Genomic DNA, 15,175 nt, shown 5'->3' on the forward strand with positions numbered 1-15,175 from the left:
ACAAACGTAACTGATAGATATAGTAAAGCTTTCCAAAGAGTTATTACTTTTTACCTACAGCGTGAACTTCCAAGTTTGTAAACTAAAACTGTTGCTTAACAGCTTTTTGGTGTTTATTAATGTTTCTACTCACTGAGCTATCAAGGTTCATTGGATCCACATCCGCCAAGCTGGCACCCACTTTCACCCGATCACGAAGCACCCCACTAGCCAGGTCTTCTGCAGTCAAGTTCATGGGCAAACATCTGGAAATAAATAGGACCGATGTAAGTGAGCAGTACAAACACTTAATTACACACTGTAGCTTCTTGACAAAGTTTAAATCAGTAAAAGGTTGAGACAATATCAAACCTCACAAAGGGAACGCATGTTGCATTCAGAATACACATGACCCCTGGTTATTTTTTACAACACAAAGGAATTTTTAATTAATTGCTAGGCAGCGAAGTAAAACAGACAACTTAAATAAACTTGGCCACATCATCAGTTCAATTTTTAGAGGTTATATTAGGGCGAATGAATGTGGACTTAACAGTGCAAAAGCCAGGGTAGGCTGACAAAGTGGAGCTCTTTCCTTGCTGGCGTCAGATGCCATACTGATTTGTGTGACTCATTATAAAAGGGACGTAAGGGGCCAGACTTCCTGAAAGTGGGTAAATGAAAGCCATATCAATGCTTGACAGAACTGGTTGGTATGTGGAGGTGAGTGAAAAAAGACAATCTTATAATAACAAAATTTGGGCAATCACTGCAACATTAATATAGCACAATGCTGACTGCTACAGCCCTCATACCGATGTTTCATTTGATAGTTCCTTAAAAAAAGAAAGACTATAAAAGGAAAATCTTTCGTACAAACCAAAAGTAAAACAGAGGAAGATGAAAGAAAGGTAGAAGAAAGAAAGCAGCAGCCGTCACCTGTTCCTCGCCCGGGTCATGCTCTTGCTTTTCCTCCGCTCAAACCGCTCTTCATCAGAAGACGAGGTGGTGTCACTGCTGTGAATGGCATGTTTCTTCACTCTGGAGAAGTGTGAAAAACTAGTTTTAGAGCCACACCATTACTCAGACATATTCCTTAATCAGCAGAGATCAGTGGAAGTGAAATCAACTTTTTATAACCACAGCTCTGACTTCATGAGTCATGGTGGTGAGAAAGCTGCTTAAGAGTCACACATCGTAACATGTTTGGCATCAATATTGACTGGGATTTTTCACAAATTAGGACCAACCTTATATGGCTTCTTCTTGCTGGGGATCTGTGGGTGTCAAAAAGTGAGGGGTTGCTCTGTTTTCTGTTCACAGGCTCTGAGAAAAAAAACACAAAGGGACTGGTTGTCACACATCAAGCCTCAAAAAAAGTTTCTCATGTGATTGAAACAGAAAGAATATTATTAGACAATGTGCCTGGCACAGTTTGACAAAATGTTAATACAAAAGTTTGATTCGAAAAAGAAAACCAGCAAATACCAATAGGTGGTGCTTCATATCTCTGCACCGTCTTTCGCTGCCTCAGGTTGTACGGCCTGTCATTTTCCTCTCCTGCCTCTTCCACTTCATCCCCTTCATCATCTTCATCATCATCCTCCGCATCCTCCTCTTCTTCCTCACCATGAGAATCTGAAAGTCAAAAGTGTTGTGTTCAAACTTCAGATAAGCATAGTGCGCTATACAAGTGTCAGATTTTGACGTTTTAACTAAAACAGTTAAAGATGAGGTGGTTCTCTCTCCACAGATTCATAAGTAGAACACTGTGGGGAAACTTACCTTCTGTGCCTTCCTCTTCTTCTTCCTCCTGCTCAGCTTTGCTCATGACTTTGTGGTGTGCAGGCATGCTGAAAGTGCTCCTGCGCATGGATTTCCTGCGCTTCACCCGGGAATACATGTCCATGTTTTCCTAGAATCAGAATCATTACAATCATTGAGCCCGTTTACATGACCACAATAATCAGATAACTGGGAATAATCAGGTTATGATAATAATCTCATATGACGTGTTTACATGCACTTTAGTAATGCGATATTGAAAACAGGTTTACATGATTCAGTTAATTAGTTAGATTTCTTTCCAAGTACATGATGTAAAATTGTGTTTTTTCACTTGCTGGATGTGATTTGATGATCGGTTTATCAGTGTGTATGTAAAAGGCTCATTGTGGGCAATGTAAAACACTAAATACTATCACTTATATTCACATTAGATTATGAGGCAGTGGAACTGTACTTTCCTAACTCTGGGTTGTGTGTGACAGCAGCGCAACGCTTACCTCCTCTGTGTCTCCGGTCCACATGCGAAGTCGCTCCACCTCACGGTTCTGCCTGATGCTGCTGATGTTGTCCATCTCCTGAAGGACAGCCTCAGCAGTGCTGCACACATACACAGAACACAAAAATGACAAACTTATAGAAGCTTAACATGGGCAAACTAACTATCTTGTGTGGTCTGTCCTCTTTCAGATCACCATGGTGAAGAGGAGGTTGTGTGGCTCGGGCGCCACTTGGTGACACCTTGGCCTGCTCAGACGCTGCTCTACTTCAATCAGATATTTTGTCATTTTTATCTGTGTACTCCGTGATTGTGTTGGTCTGTTCTGTACACGTTACATCTATTGCATGTCTGTCCATCCTGGGAGAGGTATCCCTCATATGTGGCTTTTCCTGAGGTTTCTTTCCTGTTTTTTTTTCTATTAGATGTTGCTAAGAAAGGTGTCAGTAGTGTGACTGGGAGCTACCTGTTGACCAGCTGGTCAAACAGCAGGCTCTGATTGAGGTGTTCGAATTGGCTCTTCTTCACTCGGCAGCTCCTCTTCAGTTCCACATGGCCATTCATATGAGAGTGATCTCCCCCTCCGCTCTCATCATTCCGGTGACTCATATGGGCTGCAGCATCAACAAGAATATAATTAGGCAACATTCCTTTAATTGTATGTGTTTATATTCAATGTAAGGCTTTTACAAAGAGACAAAATGAGAAGAATTGCATTACCATGTCCATTTTGCATTATGCGAGAGGACAACCTAGAAATTAAACAACAAAGCGGAATAAACAACAAAGCAAAAACATGTATACACATCTGCACAGGGGACAATAATTAATCACCCACAATAATGTTTGAGAGCTCACATATAAGTTAACAATATATAGCATAAGATGAACGAGATCTGATTCAACAACAGATAGCCATCTAGGCCAGGTAATGTACTCCATCATTGTGCTACACAATATTACGCACCATTTCTGGCATTCAAAGATGAGTGAGTGAAACCGACGTCAGCAACTGACCTGGTGCGGTAGGTGGGAATGCCCCAGCTGACCCTCTGGCCCTTAGTCTGAGGGGACGGGGAGGTATCACTGGAGCTGGGCTCGGAGGCCGTCTGCCGGCGTGTCCGCTTGGAAGGGGGAGCCAACCGCGGGCTGCTGGGACAGCTCACATCACTACTGGGCTCCTTCTGTTGAGCAAACAAACAAACATCAAGAGATGAAGACTGAGAGAACGCGAGGATGACAAACAATCAGAACAAGCAAGCAATAGAAAAAGAGAACGTGACAGCCTTTCACGACTATTTGCATAAAATATTCACCCCGTCAATCATTGCATGAAGCCAGAATATTAAGCAAATAATATTCAAGCATGACCAAACTGCTCAAGTAAATGAACATAAACATGAAAGACTCAAAGGACAGATGAGCTCCAAAGGGCAAAAACAGAATAGTATTCTGGTATTCTGATGAGACAGACAAGATACCTTGTTCCCATCTCCTCAATGTAGTTTCTGAATCACAACCAAGCACCAACCAGACATATGCCCTTGATGCTCACGCCCTTCACAGCTAAACTTCCCTGCTGATATGAGAGTGTATCTCACTGTTGTCATAGGCAACTGTCTGCAATGCCTGCAGAGGGGTTTGTCTGACTGGCTGGACAAATTGATGCAGACAGACTGAAAAGTGCGAGATGTACTAGCAGCGAACAAATGCACAGCTGTGGCCTGAGGGGTACACCTTTGAAATCAATCCTCATTTAACTAATTTTTGCAAACATTATCACTCAAAAGGATTAGTCTTAGCAACAGGTTTTTTGAAAACATGGCCTACACACAGCAAACAAGCGAAATGATTGGGAGTGTAGCGTGCAAAAAACAGTATGAATTCTCGGAAACAACACTGTTAAAGTGTAAGGTTTGTCACTGTAAAGCCTTTAAATCACACTTCGCATTATCATGTGTCAGTCAGCCTGGCTTGCGATCCACGGGTTTGGACGGAAGCCACGAAGGACTTCAATTTCTTGAACCACAATTCAACAAAGTATAAACCCTTTGCCAAACAGCCCATTAAACCTCAAGAATGTGGTAATGACTATCAATAAATCATCAGAATCGGTGAATTATATTATTCGTCAGTGTTGAGGTCTGTAATAATCGTAGATTGTGCGGAAACAGACCCTCTCGCCTTGCATAATCTCAGTGTTTACATTTTGAGACAAAGGCTGTCAGACAGCTTGTAGGTCAGACGACCACAGTACAAACTAAGGCTATTCATTTAGGGTACACTTCGAATAAGTAGGAAAATATCATCCTATATAACGTTATATCAGTACATTTAAAACGCTTATCGTATAAACATGCTATATATGTGTCTTTGGGGCATTAACACGAGAAAGTTCACCGAGTTCAGACTTGCTAAATACGGGACTTGAGCCAGCCAACTGTTTTGAACCTGGGACTCCCTTCCCCCACTGTAAGCTAGCTGTCGGGCTAGCTATAACCTACAAACGCTAGCTTAACTAAAGCTTTCTCTCTCTATTGGAGAAAATAATTAAGCCGACACTTGCAGGGCGGCGATGGGAAGCAATGCCAATATCCCGATGTAAAACTCCCAGTTGTCTTTATTTGGAAAGCTAATTTGTGGGAGACAATGGTGAAACAAGTGAGCCGGGTAAAAATTGCCAAACACAAAGGGAACTCAAGTTGGAGCTAGCCAGGAGTTAACATCGCTAGCTTGTAATTTGACAGCTGAGCAACACGTTCAGCGCGAACGACACGCGTACGACCCGGTCCATTCAAGGCTTTTATTGTGTGTCTGTGTGACTGAGCGGATGTCAAGTCCGATACCGCTCGTACTTTGCCGTAAATAAAACATTATGTGGAGCACCTTGAGGCCACGGCTACAGCTACCTAGCCAACTAGCAAGAGCCACCTAGCTCGCGCCGGCAAAGAAAGGAAACCGGCTTACATGTTCCTCAGAGTTTCGCTCGTTTCTCGACGACGACCGGGTCCTGGAGGAGATGAAGGGGCCGCTCCCCGTCCGTGAGCTTTTCCTCGTGTTCACCATGTTTTTTTTCCTTTTGTCTGCCCTTACAGAATCTCCCTAGCCGGCTCCAAACACTGCCTCAGTGAGCGCAGCATCGAGGCGCCATTTCTCTCTCTCTCTCTCTCTCTCTCTCTCTCTCTCTCCCTCTCTCTCCCTCCCTCTCCCTCTCTCAAGTGGATGTGGGTCTGTTTGGCAGGTGCATACATTTTTGCTGACTGGACTACTACCACAAAGAACTACTGGCCTAGTTATTATGCAGATACTGTGTAAATATCACAATATGGTCAGTATAAATAACTGCCTTGTGTTGTTGGGTTTATACAGTTTATAGCAGGGAATATCTGCAGTGAGTACAGACTTCAATAAAGTTAAATAAAGTCACAGGTATTACTGAAGTGCATAGCCCACCTGTAAGCCCCTTAATAAGGAATATTAAAGGCATGAAGTTGGAAAAAATGAAAAGATGTGTTTCTGTAAGCTTGAGTACACAGCGTACCCTTCTGGGAGTACCACGTTTTTGAGACTTTAAAGCTTTTATTTTTATTTCTTCAGTGGAGAAGAATATAATAAACTATAAAAGTTGATTGCGGTGGGACCCTGGTATCAAGTGCTTCACAAAATTATCCATTACATATTGCAATCACTCGCATTTCTGCATAATTTTGAGAAAGCATAACGTTCTCCCAACAGTGCAAACAATAACAAAAGTCACACTGGTTGTTACCTCAAAGAGTTTTCTTGAAGGCTAACTCAGACACTGATAAACATTGTTGACCATCAGACTTTTGCATTCTTTATTTTACCTTTAATACATGTAGTCTAGGTCACTGAAATACTGATAATCATTCTCCACTTCTCTTTTCAGTATTGCTCCTCTTCTTGCTCTCTTTGGTGCTCATATCTCAGAAATCTGATATAATAAATACATGAAATATCATATTTGTCACTCAGTCCCAATTCCCAATATGTCTTTGTTGTGGGGCAATAACAGTGGAATGTTGTTTTATCCTACCAGGTTTCCTATGAAGTAAAAGTGGCATTAAACAAAACTGTAGTTTGCCAGGAACTCCCTGTGAACCTTTTCCAGAACCCCTATGACACCACTTGACCCCAGTTTGAAGACCACTGCTGAAACCCAACCTGCGTGTGTGAGTCTGTGCATATCTTGCTTATACTATTTCTGGCTTGACTAAAGATGCAACTGAGCTAGCAGTCTGTTTCAGCTTTTTGGTAGCCAGCAATTCAAATCATTGAGAAAACACATCCATTTTTAATTAAGATATTTTAAATATGTATGTGAATATATATCTCAAATCTATGGCCAAACAACAGATTTGTTGGGCCTTTAAATGGTTTTGAGAAGACAAATCATCTATTGCTTGTGTACATAAGAGACTGGAGAGACTTTGCCTTAAACAAGAATCTGTATGTATGGTTTTCATCTACATTGCAAGTTATAAATCCTGAAAGTAACTCAGCCACATAATAATGCAATTATCAATCCATGCAAGTATTAATTAATTAGCTCTCAGTATATAGTATTTTCATTCATTTGTGGTTGGAGTATCTGCCCCATGTGGTCAATAGGTAGCATAGCAACATCTGGATAAGCAGCAACATCCCTACTGGAAACCCTTTACATCCTTACAACCTGTCTCCGTGGGAAAGGTAAGGATGACTTGTGATGCAACACATCTCGTAAATGGATGACTTGTGGTGCAACACATCTCATAAGTTTAAAAATCCATAAAAGATATTATCTCATGTCAGGTGTCCAGTAATTTTTTGTGTGTGTAAACATGTGTACAGATGTTTATAGAAATAGTAGTGTGTTTAGGAATTACATTACTATACGAGGATGATAATATTTCAGATGTTGTCATTGTAATCTCATGAACCACTGATGCACCATATGTTTCAATGAGAAGGTCACAGTAAAGTGCTTTAAGGTAATGATCAGTCATTTTGGAGCAATTATAAAGTGTCAATTTATGGTCAAAGGGACTTTATCGCTTGACCGGGGAAACCCCTTAAGGCCGAATTCTGGTATTAGACACACTCACTTGGACTAAGGCCAGGTCAAAGGTGACACAATGCATGGTGGTTAATGGACCTGAACTATGTGATGTATATGTGAAAGAAACAAGGTTGTTTTTGTTCTGGTGTGGACAGCTTTTACATGGCTTTTTTAATTGTGGTGGTTCTGCTCTTCCATTGTCTCTAGATAGATAGATAGATAGATAGATAGATAGATAGATAGATAGATAGATAGATAGATAGATAGATAGATAGATAGATAGATAGATAGATGGATGGATGGATGGATGGATGGATGGATGAAGGCTTCGTGTTACCCCTTAGTGTATCAGGGGTGTTTCCTATGCCATTTAATCCTGTATCTTCTTCAGTTTCAACCCTTAGGATGTGCTGAGCTCAGCATCACACAGCCTCGTTACGACAAGACGGGTCGATTTACGGCGCCGTGACGTCACGCGCATTGCTCAGCAGAAGACAGACGTCGTTGCCTGAAACTTACGGCTGCAGATGTGTAGCCCGGGATTAGCCGCTAAAACACGAGCTGGTAAATCAGTATTTTTGACCTTATAACCTTATTACGGGCATGCGAATGTACATCTGCTGTGTGTGTGTGTGTATATATATATATATGTATGTATACTCCATGTTAATATAACGTACACAGGCCCTATGTCGTCGGCTCTCTGACGCCCACTTATGTAATTAACGTTGTTTATCGATAAGGTAATAGAGCTTTAGACACCATTTTTACCACTTAATACGTGTACAAATGCGATACCAGTGAGTACGTTTACATGAAAAAAACAACAACGTTGAGCTAATTAAGGTTACGTCTAAATGTACAGTACCAAACTTGCCTGTGCAGGTGAAACGCCCATTATGACGGTTGTTGTTTTTTTTTTTCAACTTGTGTGTCGTTTTTTTCTTAGATGGAAAACACAAAACGTCATGAAAGAGATTGACACTGTGGGAGGGGAGAAAAATGAAAACTGGTAAGTCAAAAATAAACGACTGCGAGTGATATTACCTCTTAAAATACCTCGAAATGTAAACTGAACAGTTGACTGTATACGCTAGCTTGAAGCTAACTCTGCTACAGCTAAGAAGCAAGTGCACTGTTACCTGAATGTAAGACTTCCTGTATCACCTGTGGTCCTGTGGTTGAGAATAAGCAGAACAACTCCTGTGTGACGTCTCTGTTGATTAGGTTGGACAGTATGGGTCAAACCTAAACGCTTAAAGAGGTCATATTATGCTAAATCTCAGGTTCGTACTTTTATTCGGGGGTCCTATTTTAATAGGTTTACATACTTTAATATTCAAAAAACACATTATTTTTCTCGTACGGTGCATCGCTGCAGCATCCCTTTTCACACTGTGTCTTGAACGCTCCGTTTTAGCTACAGAGTGAGACATCTCGCCTCTGTTCAATCTTTGGTGAGAGTTGCACATGCCCATTACCTAACGGGCAGCATGTAGCCAATCAGAGGCAGAGTAGGGCAGGTTATGCAGAACAAGGTAGTGTGATCTAAAATAACGCCACTACAACAGAAGCAGCTGTATGTCTGCTGACTGACTGGACTGTATATATTTTATAATAAATATATGTTTATATAAGGCCTGTTACATAGTGATGCACATAAGTTACAGAAGTAAAGGCTCAACTCCAAACCAGGCGTTTCAGGCAGTGCAGGAGCAGCGTTTTCTGTGGGAGAGAGTAACTCTCTCTGTCTTTTTCACTTTGCAGACCTTTTACATGCACAAAAACACTACATAACACAATAAAGGAAAGGCAAAAACCCAAAAAGCATAAAATGACCTCTTTAATGTAAATTTGGAGGGGGGAGAACTCATTATTCAGTGTTTCTGCACAATATAACCCTTGACTGCAGGCTGAATTCAATTAACAGACATATAATGACTGAATTGCTCACGTCTCCTTTTATAATGGATCGTCAGTGAAGAAAATGAAGAGGAGGCTCCAATGAGGCGTAGTTTCTCGGTAGAAGACCTCCTCGATGAGGTGGAGAAGATCTGTTACGATGCCTCGGGGACGTCAAAGGTCAGACACGACTTCGGCTCACTGACTTCTTCAGGGCCACGTCTCTGTAAATGTGCATTTTGCTGCTGACACAGGAAAACTTCAAAATGTCAACAGACATTTTTTGAGATTGTTGACAGTACATTCGAATATGTATAGCACCCACAAATTGTAACAATGTAATATATTAAAAACATACAAACAATAGGGCTTGGCAGAGCAATCTACAGTGACATTGCCGTTATTTGAGCTCACTATACAAGATGATACTATTCACTATACTACTATACTATACATATAACACTACACATATGAGGATAATTGTGTCTCAGGCTCATCGGGCTCATTTTTGTGTCCCTTATTCTAGGTGGAGATGGTGGTGAGGCTATGGAAGGATGGCTTTACTGTAAATGACGAGGAGTTTCGCAGTTACACCGTACCAGAGAATCAAGACTTCCTGGATGCCATCAAAAGGGGGTGAGTGACAGGTTTATTAGCTATGATTTTAAAACCTTAAAGCAAAAAACGACTGTAATATCTTAAGCTCTGATCGGGATGCGGATTGACATCGGAGACTTCTGATTTCAGGCTTTGATAAGCTCACCTACCGTATCAAGCAGTTAAAGATGGAGGACAGTGATATGTGTGGTAGTCGGATATTGCAACACATATTATTTCCCGGCCGATGAAAAGCAAATGACCAAGCTGTGTTTTTATTATTGCTTTATTTATTATTGTGGTATTACACTTGATCATTAGATGTTTCTGTTGCCTCTGGGTTGTATTGAATATGTGACCATAACAAACAACTGTAACCTGTATCAGTGACTCCTACTATTTCTGAAGTTAATAAAAAAGATTAGATAACAACCTTTCATTTTATTACATCCCTGTTATGTAAGAGATGTGCATATGATGAAGGTTTAATGGACCTGAGTTTGAAACTTGTTTGATATGAGACCATTGTCACAGATTTAGGAATCCGTTGATTATTTTCCTGTTTAATCTATTAATAATTTGGTCTTTTACATATCAGAAAATAGTAAAAACAAAATGCTCCGTCTTTTGGAAAGCTTGTGTTTTCGAGTTTTTTTGTGAAAAGTGATTTAGACAATGAATTGATTATCATAATCAAACATATCAAAGTAGTTGTTGCATAATTCATTTCGTTTTGATAAACTAACTGATCAATCTGCTCTTCTCAGGTTAGGACATCACTGATACTGTTCAAATTAACTGCAGTGTAGTCCCACAGGCATTCCTGCCTAGCTACAGAGAACTACATGACATAAATACCAAACTATTTTCAGTTTCAGTTTTCTCTGAACACTCACTTTTTCTCCACATGTGCAATCTCTACCTCTCACTCTGTCTCTCCCTCTTTTGCTTGCTGTCTCTCTCTTTCTTTGTCTGCTTATCTGTAACGCTACTATTATGCTGTTTAAAAGCAAACTCAGGTAGGAGAACAGACGCTAAGTCGGATGACGCATGTCGACTCATTCAGATGGATGACAGACGAGTAACTGTTTTTGTCAAACAGAAAAAAAGATTTCTCAAGGTTGGGTTTTGCTGGTGGATGTTTCAGATCTCCAATTTTCAGATCTCACTTAAGGTCAAAATGATGGTCCCCTTTTTCTTTAAAGAAATAAAAATACGTCATATAATACATCATATGTTGTGACACATTCACCTTTTTCAAAAAAATTGCTGTATACCAATTCGATAATATTTCAGTCAATCTCTCAGCCGTACATTCAGTGATTATATAGAGAGCTAAACCCTATGTAACTCAAATGTAACATAATGTCTGACCGTGCTTCAATTGAACAGTCAAACCACTTCAGTCCCCAAAGGGAAATTAGCTGTAAAGATATCCCTCCAACCAGGCGACACAAGATAAATAAAGCATAATGTTCGTTAGTGCTCATTTGTTATATTGATTGATCCGACTAGACGCCAAGCCTGATCTCTAATTTGTCTCAGGGAGCTTCCGGCAGAGTGGGAGAGCCGAGCAGAAGAGGAGGAGCTGGAGATCAGTGTGGAGGATCTAACAGAGGAAAACTATGTTCCCAAGAAAAAGGCCTTTCACCCCTTCAGTGGCCGAGGTTACCGACTGGGCAGGTAAGAGATCGTTGTTGTAGTAAGCAGTTATATTTAGAGTACAATACATATGTTGATTTATGATTTTTGCTTTTGAATAATTATTTTTTATATAAACATCTAACAATTGTCATAAATAATCAATAACGTACCTATTGAGTTTGCGTTATCGTTTTCAAGTAGTCCTTCTCAAGTTGCAGGTAACTATACCACTTTAGACCACTAGGTGTCCTTCTAAATCCAGGTATCAATAAACCCCGCAAGCAAATCTGACCAAGCAGACAGTCTGATGAGAGCCTCAACATGTTCCAAACATCACTGCATGAATACTAAACTCTCCACGAGAGTCCAAAAGAATATTTCGTCTACTACACCTCATGGTAGCGAATAAGAGAAATGCATAATGTATTTGCTGTGTGTACATTTAACTGGCTCTTAATCTGTTTATTTATTCCTGTCCACCCCCAGTGTTGCACCCAGAGTAGTGGCCAGGTCACCATCTGTGCACGAGGATGGAGAATCTCTCCCTATTCCCATGGTAACACTAGACCACGCCCTTCCTGTTACCTCCCTGCAGATCTGGTTGGCTGACGGCAGGAGATTGGTGCAGAGGTTTAACCTATCGCATCGGTGTGTATCGCAATGTCAAGGCCTAAACACATCTCTCTCCACATCTGAGCTTGATATATATATTATCTACATATTCAAGACAGACTAGCTCTGACTCTACCGCTGCAAGTGCACTGTCTGTAAATCCCCTAATCTCAAGCATCGCAGGGAAGAAGTAGTTCAAGGGCTGACAAAAGATTTTTGTTTGTACTTGCTCGGGAGGTGGTGGGGGGGGGTTTGTTTGAGGATTACGTAATGCTTTGTTCTAGTCTGCTGGAGTTGAAGGCACGGTGCATGTTATATCCCCTGCCACAGTGCACGGGGCTGCAGAAAACATAATCTGAGATGTAGCAACGGAGTGGATCTATAAAATCCCCAGAGAGGGATTGCGTAACTCAGATGCAGCATTTATATAACAGAGTGTGTAGCTTAAGGATAGAGAGGACTGAGCCCCTCTAACCTTCAGCTAGTGTGTGAGGAGTAGGGCTGCCATAGGATCGCTCGTATAGGCCGGGTCGTGATGAATAATTGATCATCTTGCTTGTATAGTGCCTCTGAGAGAAATCATGTGTCACAAGAGAGAGTAGAGTATTTTCCCGGTAATGCTTTGAGTCTGGAAGGGGGAAAAGTTCTAACCCTTTCTTTGTAATGTCTTTTAATCTGATTCTAAATTCAGCCTCTAATTCTTTCCCAGGATCATGGACATTCAAGATTTCGTGGCACGCTCTCAGAGGAGCTGCCCACCTTTCGTCCTGACGACATCGGTTCCTTTCCGGGAGCTCAACGACAAAGAATTAAGTTTGGAAGAGGCAGATTTGGCTAACGCTGTCATCGTACAGAGACCCCTGAGCACACAGGCTCCGTTTGGACACTCCTGACTAAAAGGGCCCCATACAGTAACCCACAGCCACTTATCTCTTTCACTCTCACTAAACCACGACCCTGATTGCCGTCTCAAGGCCTCCTATAGCTTAGAATGTTTCTTTATCTGGCTGCATTTGATGATTGTTACTCCCCTACAGCTAATTAAAGGGGCACTATGTGGTTTTGGAGAAGAAATTCAATGAGGTAATAATACAAATACAGAAATATTTATATTTTTCCATAAGTGAATAAACAAACTGAGGCAAATAAGGTCCCCAGAACAATGTTTGAAAACAATTAAGTAAAACAAGTATGAATTAGTGTTTGTAGTTTAAGGTCTGTTTGTTTATTCAGTCGTGACAAAGAGAGTTGTTTGTTTAGTTTGTTTTGGCATAAAGAAAATCTTCCCCAAAACTACATAGTGCACCTTTAATCTCTCTGTGGGATAATCTAATGGAGATGTTATCAGTTAGTCATCTCCGTCATCACAGGTGCTCCTGAGGTGCTGTTGTCAATGCTTACTTTGTCTTTCTCCTCTGGAGGACAGTGTTTACCTGCCAACAGATCTCCCTAAATCCCCAAACTCCGGAAAAAAACTGTCAAGGCAAACCAAATTCGTCGCCTGTGCAGATGGTCAACCATGTGTGTCCATCTGTTGGTCCACCACATCTAATCCTCCCTCCTTCCTTCCATCTCTCACACACACACACCACCAGCACCACCTACCAACTCTCCAAAGTCTTCCCGAAATGTGATCACCAGGTTATCTGCACTATTTACAGCAAAATAAGCGTTTGCATCTTTAAGTTTACAATTATATTAAATTACGTTTTGTTTGCACATTTATGGTTTAAAGGTGCAATATGTAAGAATTGGCCACCTCTTGAATATGTGCTACAAGCATATCTGTATAACTGCTAACTGCTGCAAACTGTAGCTGCCGTTAGCTAGCGGTCCAGACTGGGAGCTTGGAGTTGTATTATGAGAAAGGACGGGCTGGAGCTAGCTGGTTAGCATGCTAACTTCAGTAGATATCTCTTCCACACAATACGTAGATGTCATCAACATGACATTAAAAGTCTTATTTATTCACATTCTGTCGATAATTTTAGATTTGTTTTAAACAAATTCTTACATGTTGCACATTTAAAAAAGAAAAAGCTTTTTTGACAGTTTGTTATTTATGTTGCCATTTTATTTTGTTTTTGGGTGACGGATTTATTGTACAATGTGTTGTTTTATTTGACTGCATCCTTAAAAGACATATCACAAATCAAGGTACAATAAAAATCCTCAAAATTGTGCATATTTTTATGATCTCTTCTTTGACATATAACAAAAGCTAGTGGAATATTTTCAAGGCCAATCTGAAATGCTTAATGGCTTTGAGAATTCAAATTCATATTAACACTGCCCAGGTGTGAAGACCGCTGACAGGAATCTTCAATAATTAAGGCATCCATCGGCTTCCAGTGACTGTAATTATCATGGTGATTGTGGCGCGACACCAAGGAGCAAATGATTTCACGTTGTAATGCAACATCTGTGCTGTCATTACAAGTTTAATGGGGATTTAGATTAAGGAGGCGGGGAAGGGCTACTGATGTCAGAGAAGACAGAATTGAAGGACTGATGAGTTCACAGTGTTGATACAAAGTCAACTACTAAAAAAAACGGCACAAAAGTGCTTAAAAATCTCATTCAGATGGGATTAAGTTAAGTTCATTGCCTCTTTCGTCTTGAATGAGGCATCTTGTGTGTCTCGGCATGTGTAACATGCATGTGCGGTTACATGAGTGTGTGCTTGCTTCTCCATCTCCAAGCTTTTTGCCTGGCCCCGGGAAGAAGGCGAACACCATTATCCATCTTCAATATTTAAAGCAATGGGAGGGAGGGGTGTGCGGAAGACGGGAGGCTATGTATTTGCTCGTGGCTGAAGGAAGAAGAGATGACAGCCTCAGGCTGGTCAAGGTCAGGGGAGCAGCAGAAATGTCTTCAATCCTCTCTAAAGAATTACCTTTCTTAGAGGCCGTGTTGCACATTTTGGGAGTTTTACCTCAATGTGCAGGCTGATATGCACCACTTGGTTGGCAGCCAGAGGGGGTCTGGCTAAAGAGTAAAAGAGAGCACATTTCCTTTGTGCTACATATTTAATAAGGCTAAGCATGCAGGGAATTACTTTCCCTTTAACTCCCACATTTCCTTTCAGAATGACC

General features: G+C 40.9%; 2 protein-coding genes across 2 annotated transcripts in view; one reads left to right on the top strand and one right to left on the bottom strand.

The window, feature by feature from the left end:
- The window catches only part of atad2b (ATPase family AAA domain containing 2B), a 67,817-nt gene extending 62,447 nt beyond the window's left edge, over nucleotides 1-5,370 (bottom strand). Inside the window, exons 1-10 of the mRNA XM_073492795.1 lie at nucleotides 5,231-5,370; nucleotides 3,281-3,447; nucleotides 2,984-3,015; nucleotides 2,730-2,877; nucleotides 2,265-2,364; nucleotides 1,765-1,894; nucleotides 1,468-1,617; nucleotides 1,230-1,305; nucleotides 919-1,020; nucleotides 134-245 (exon numbers count right to left, since the gene is read on the bottom strand). Coding sequence (XP_073348896.1) covers nucleotides 134-245; nucleotides 919-1,020; nucleotides 1,230-1,305; nucleotides 1,468-1,617; nucleotides 1,765-1,894; nucleotides 2,265-2,364; nucleotides 2,730-2,877; nucleotides 2,984-3,015; nucleotides 3,281-3,447; nucleotides 5,231-5,329 — 1,116 coding nt within the window. The 5' untranslated portion in view covers nucleotides 5,330-5,370. The remainder of the gene's footprint in view (nucleotides 1-133; nucleotides 246-918; nucleotides 1,021-1,229; nucleotides 1,306-1,467; nucleotides 1,618-1,764; nucleotides 1,895-2,264; nucleotides 2,365-2,729; nucleotides 2,878-2,983; nucleotides 3,016-3,280; nucleotides 3,448-5,230) is intronic.
- Nucleotides 5,371-7,795: 2,425 nt separating this feature from the next.
- Nucleotides 7,796-14,261, top strand: ubxn2a (UBX domain protein 2A). The gene is made up of 7 exons (XM_073493208.1): nucleotides 7,796-7,889; nucleotides 8,275-8,337; nucleotides 9,305-9,407; nucleotides 9,754-9,863; nucleotides 11,370-11,507; nucleotides 11,955-12,116; nucleotides 12,790-14,261. Exons 2-7 carry the CDS (start codon nucleotides 8,294-8,296, stop codon nucleotides 12,971-12,973), a joined length of 741 nt encoding a protein of 246 aa, XP_073349309.1. The 5' UTR covers nucleotides 7,796-7,889; nucleotides 8,275-8,293; the 3' UTR covers nucleotides 12,974-14,261.
- Nucleotides 14,262-15,175: the final 914 nt, after the last annotated feature.

This window comes from Pagrus major, chromosome 22, assembly GCF_040436345.1.
Source record: "Pagrus major chromosome 22, Pma_NU_1.0".
Taxonomy (NCBI): Eukaryota; Metazoa; Chordata; class Actinopteri; order Spariformes; family Sparidae; genus Pagrus; species Pagrus major.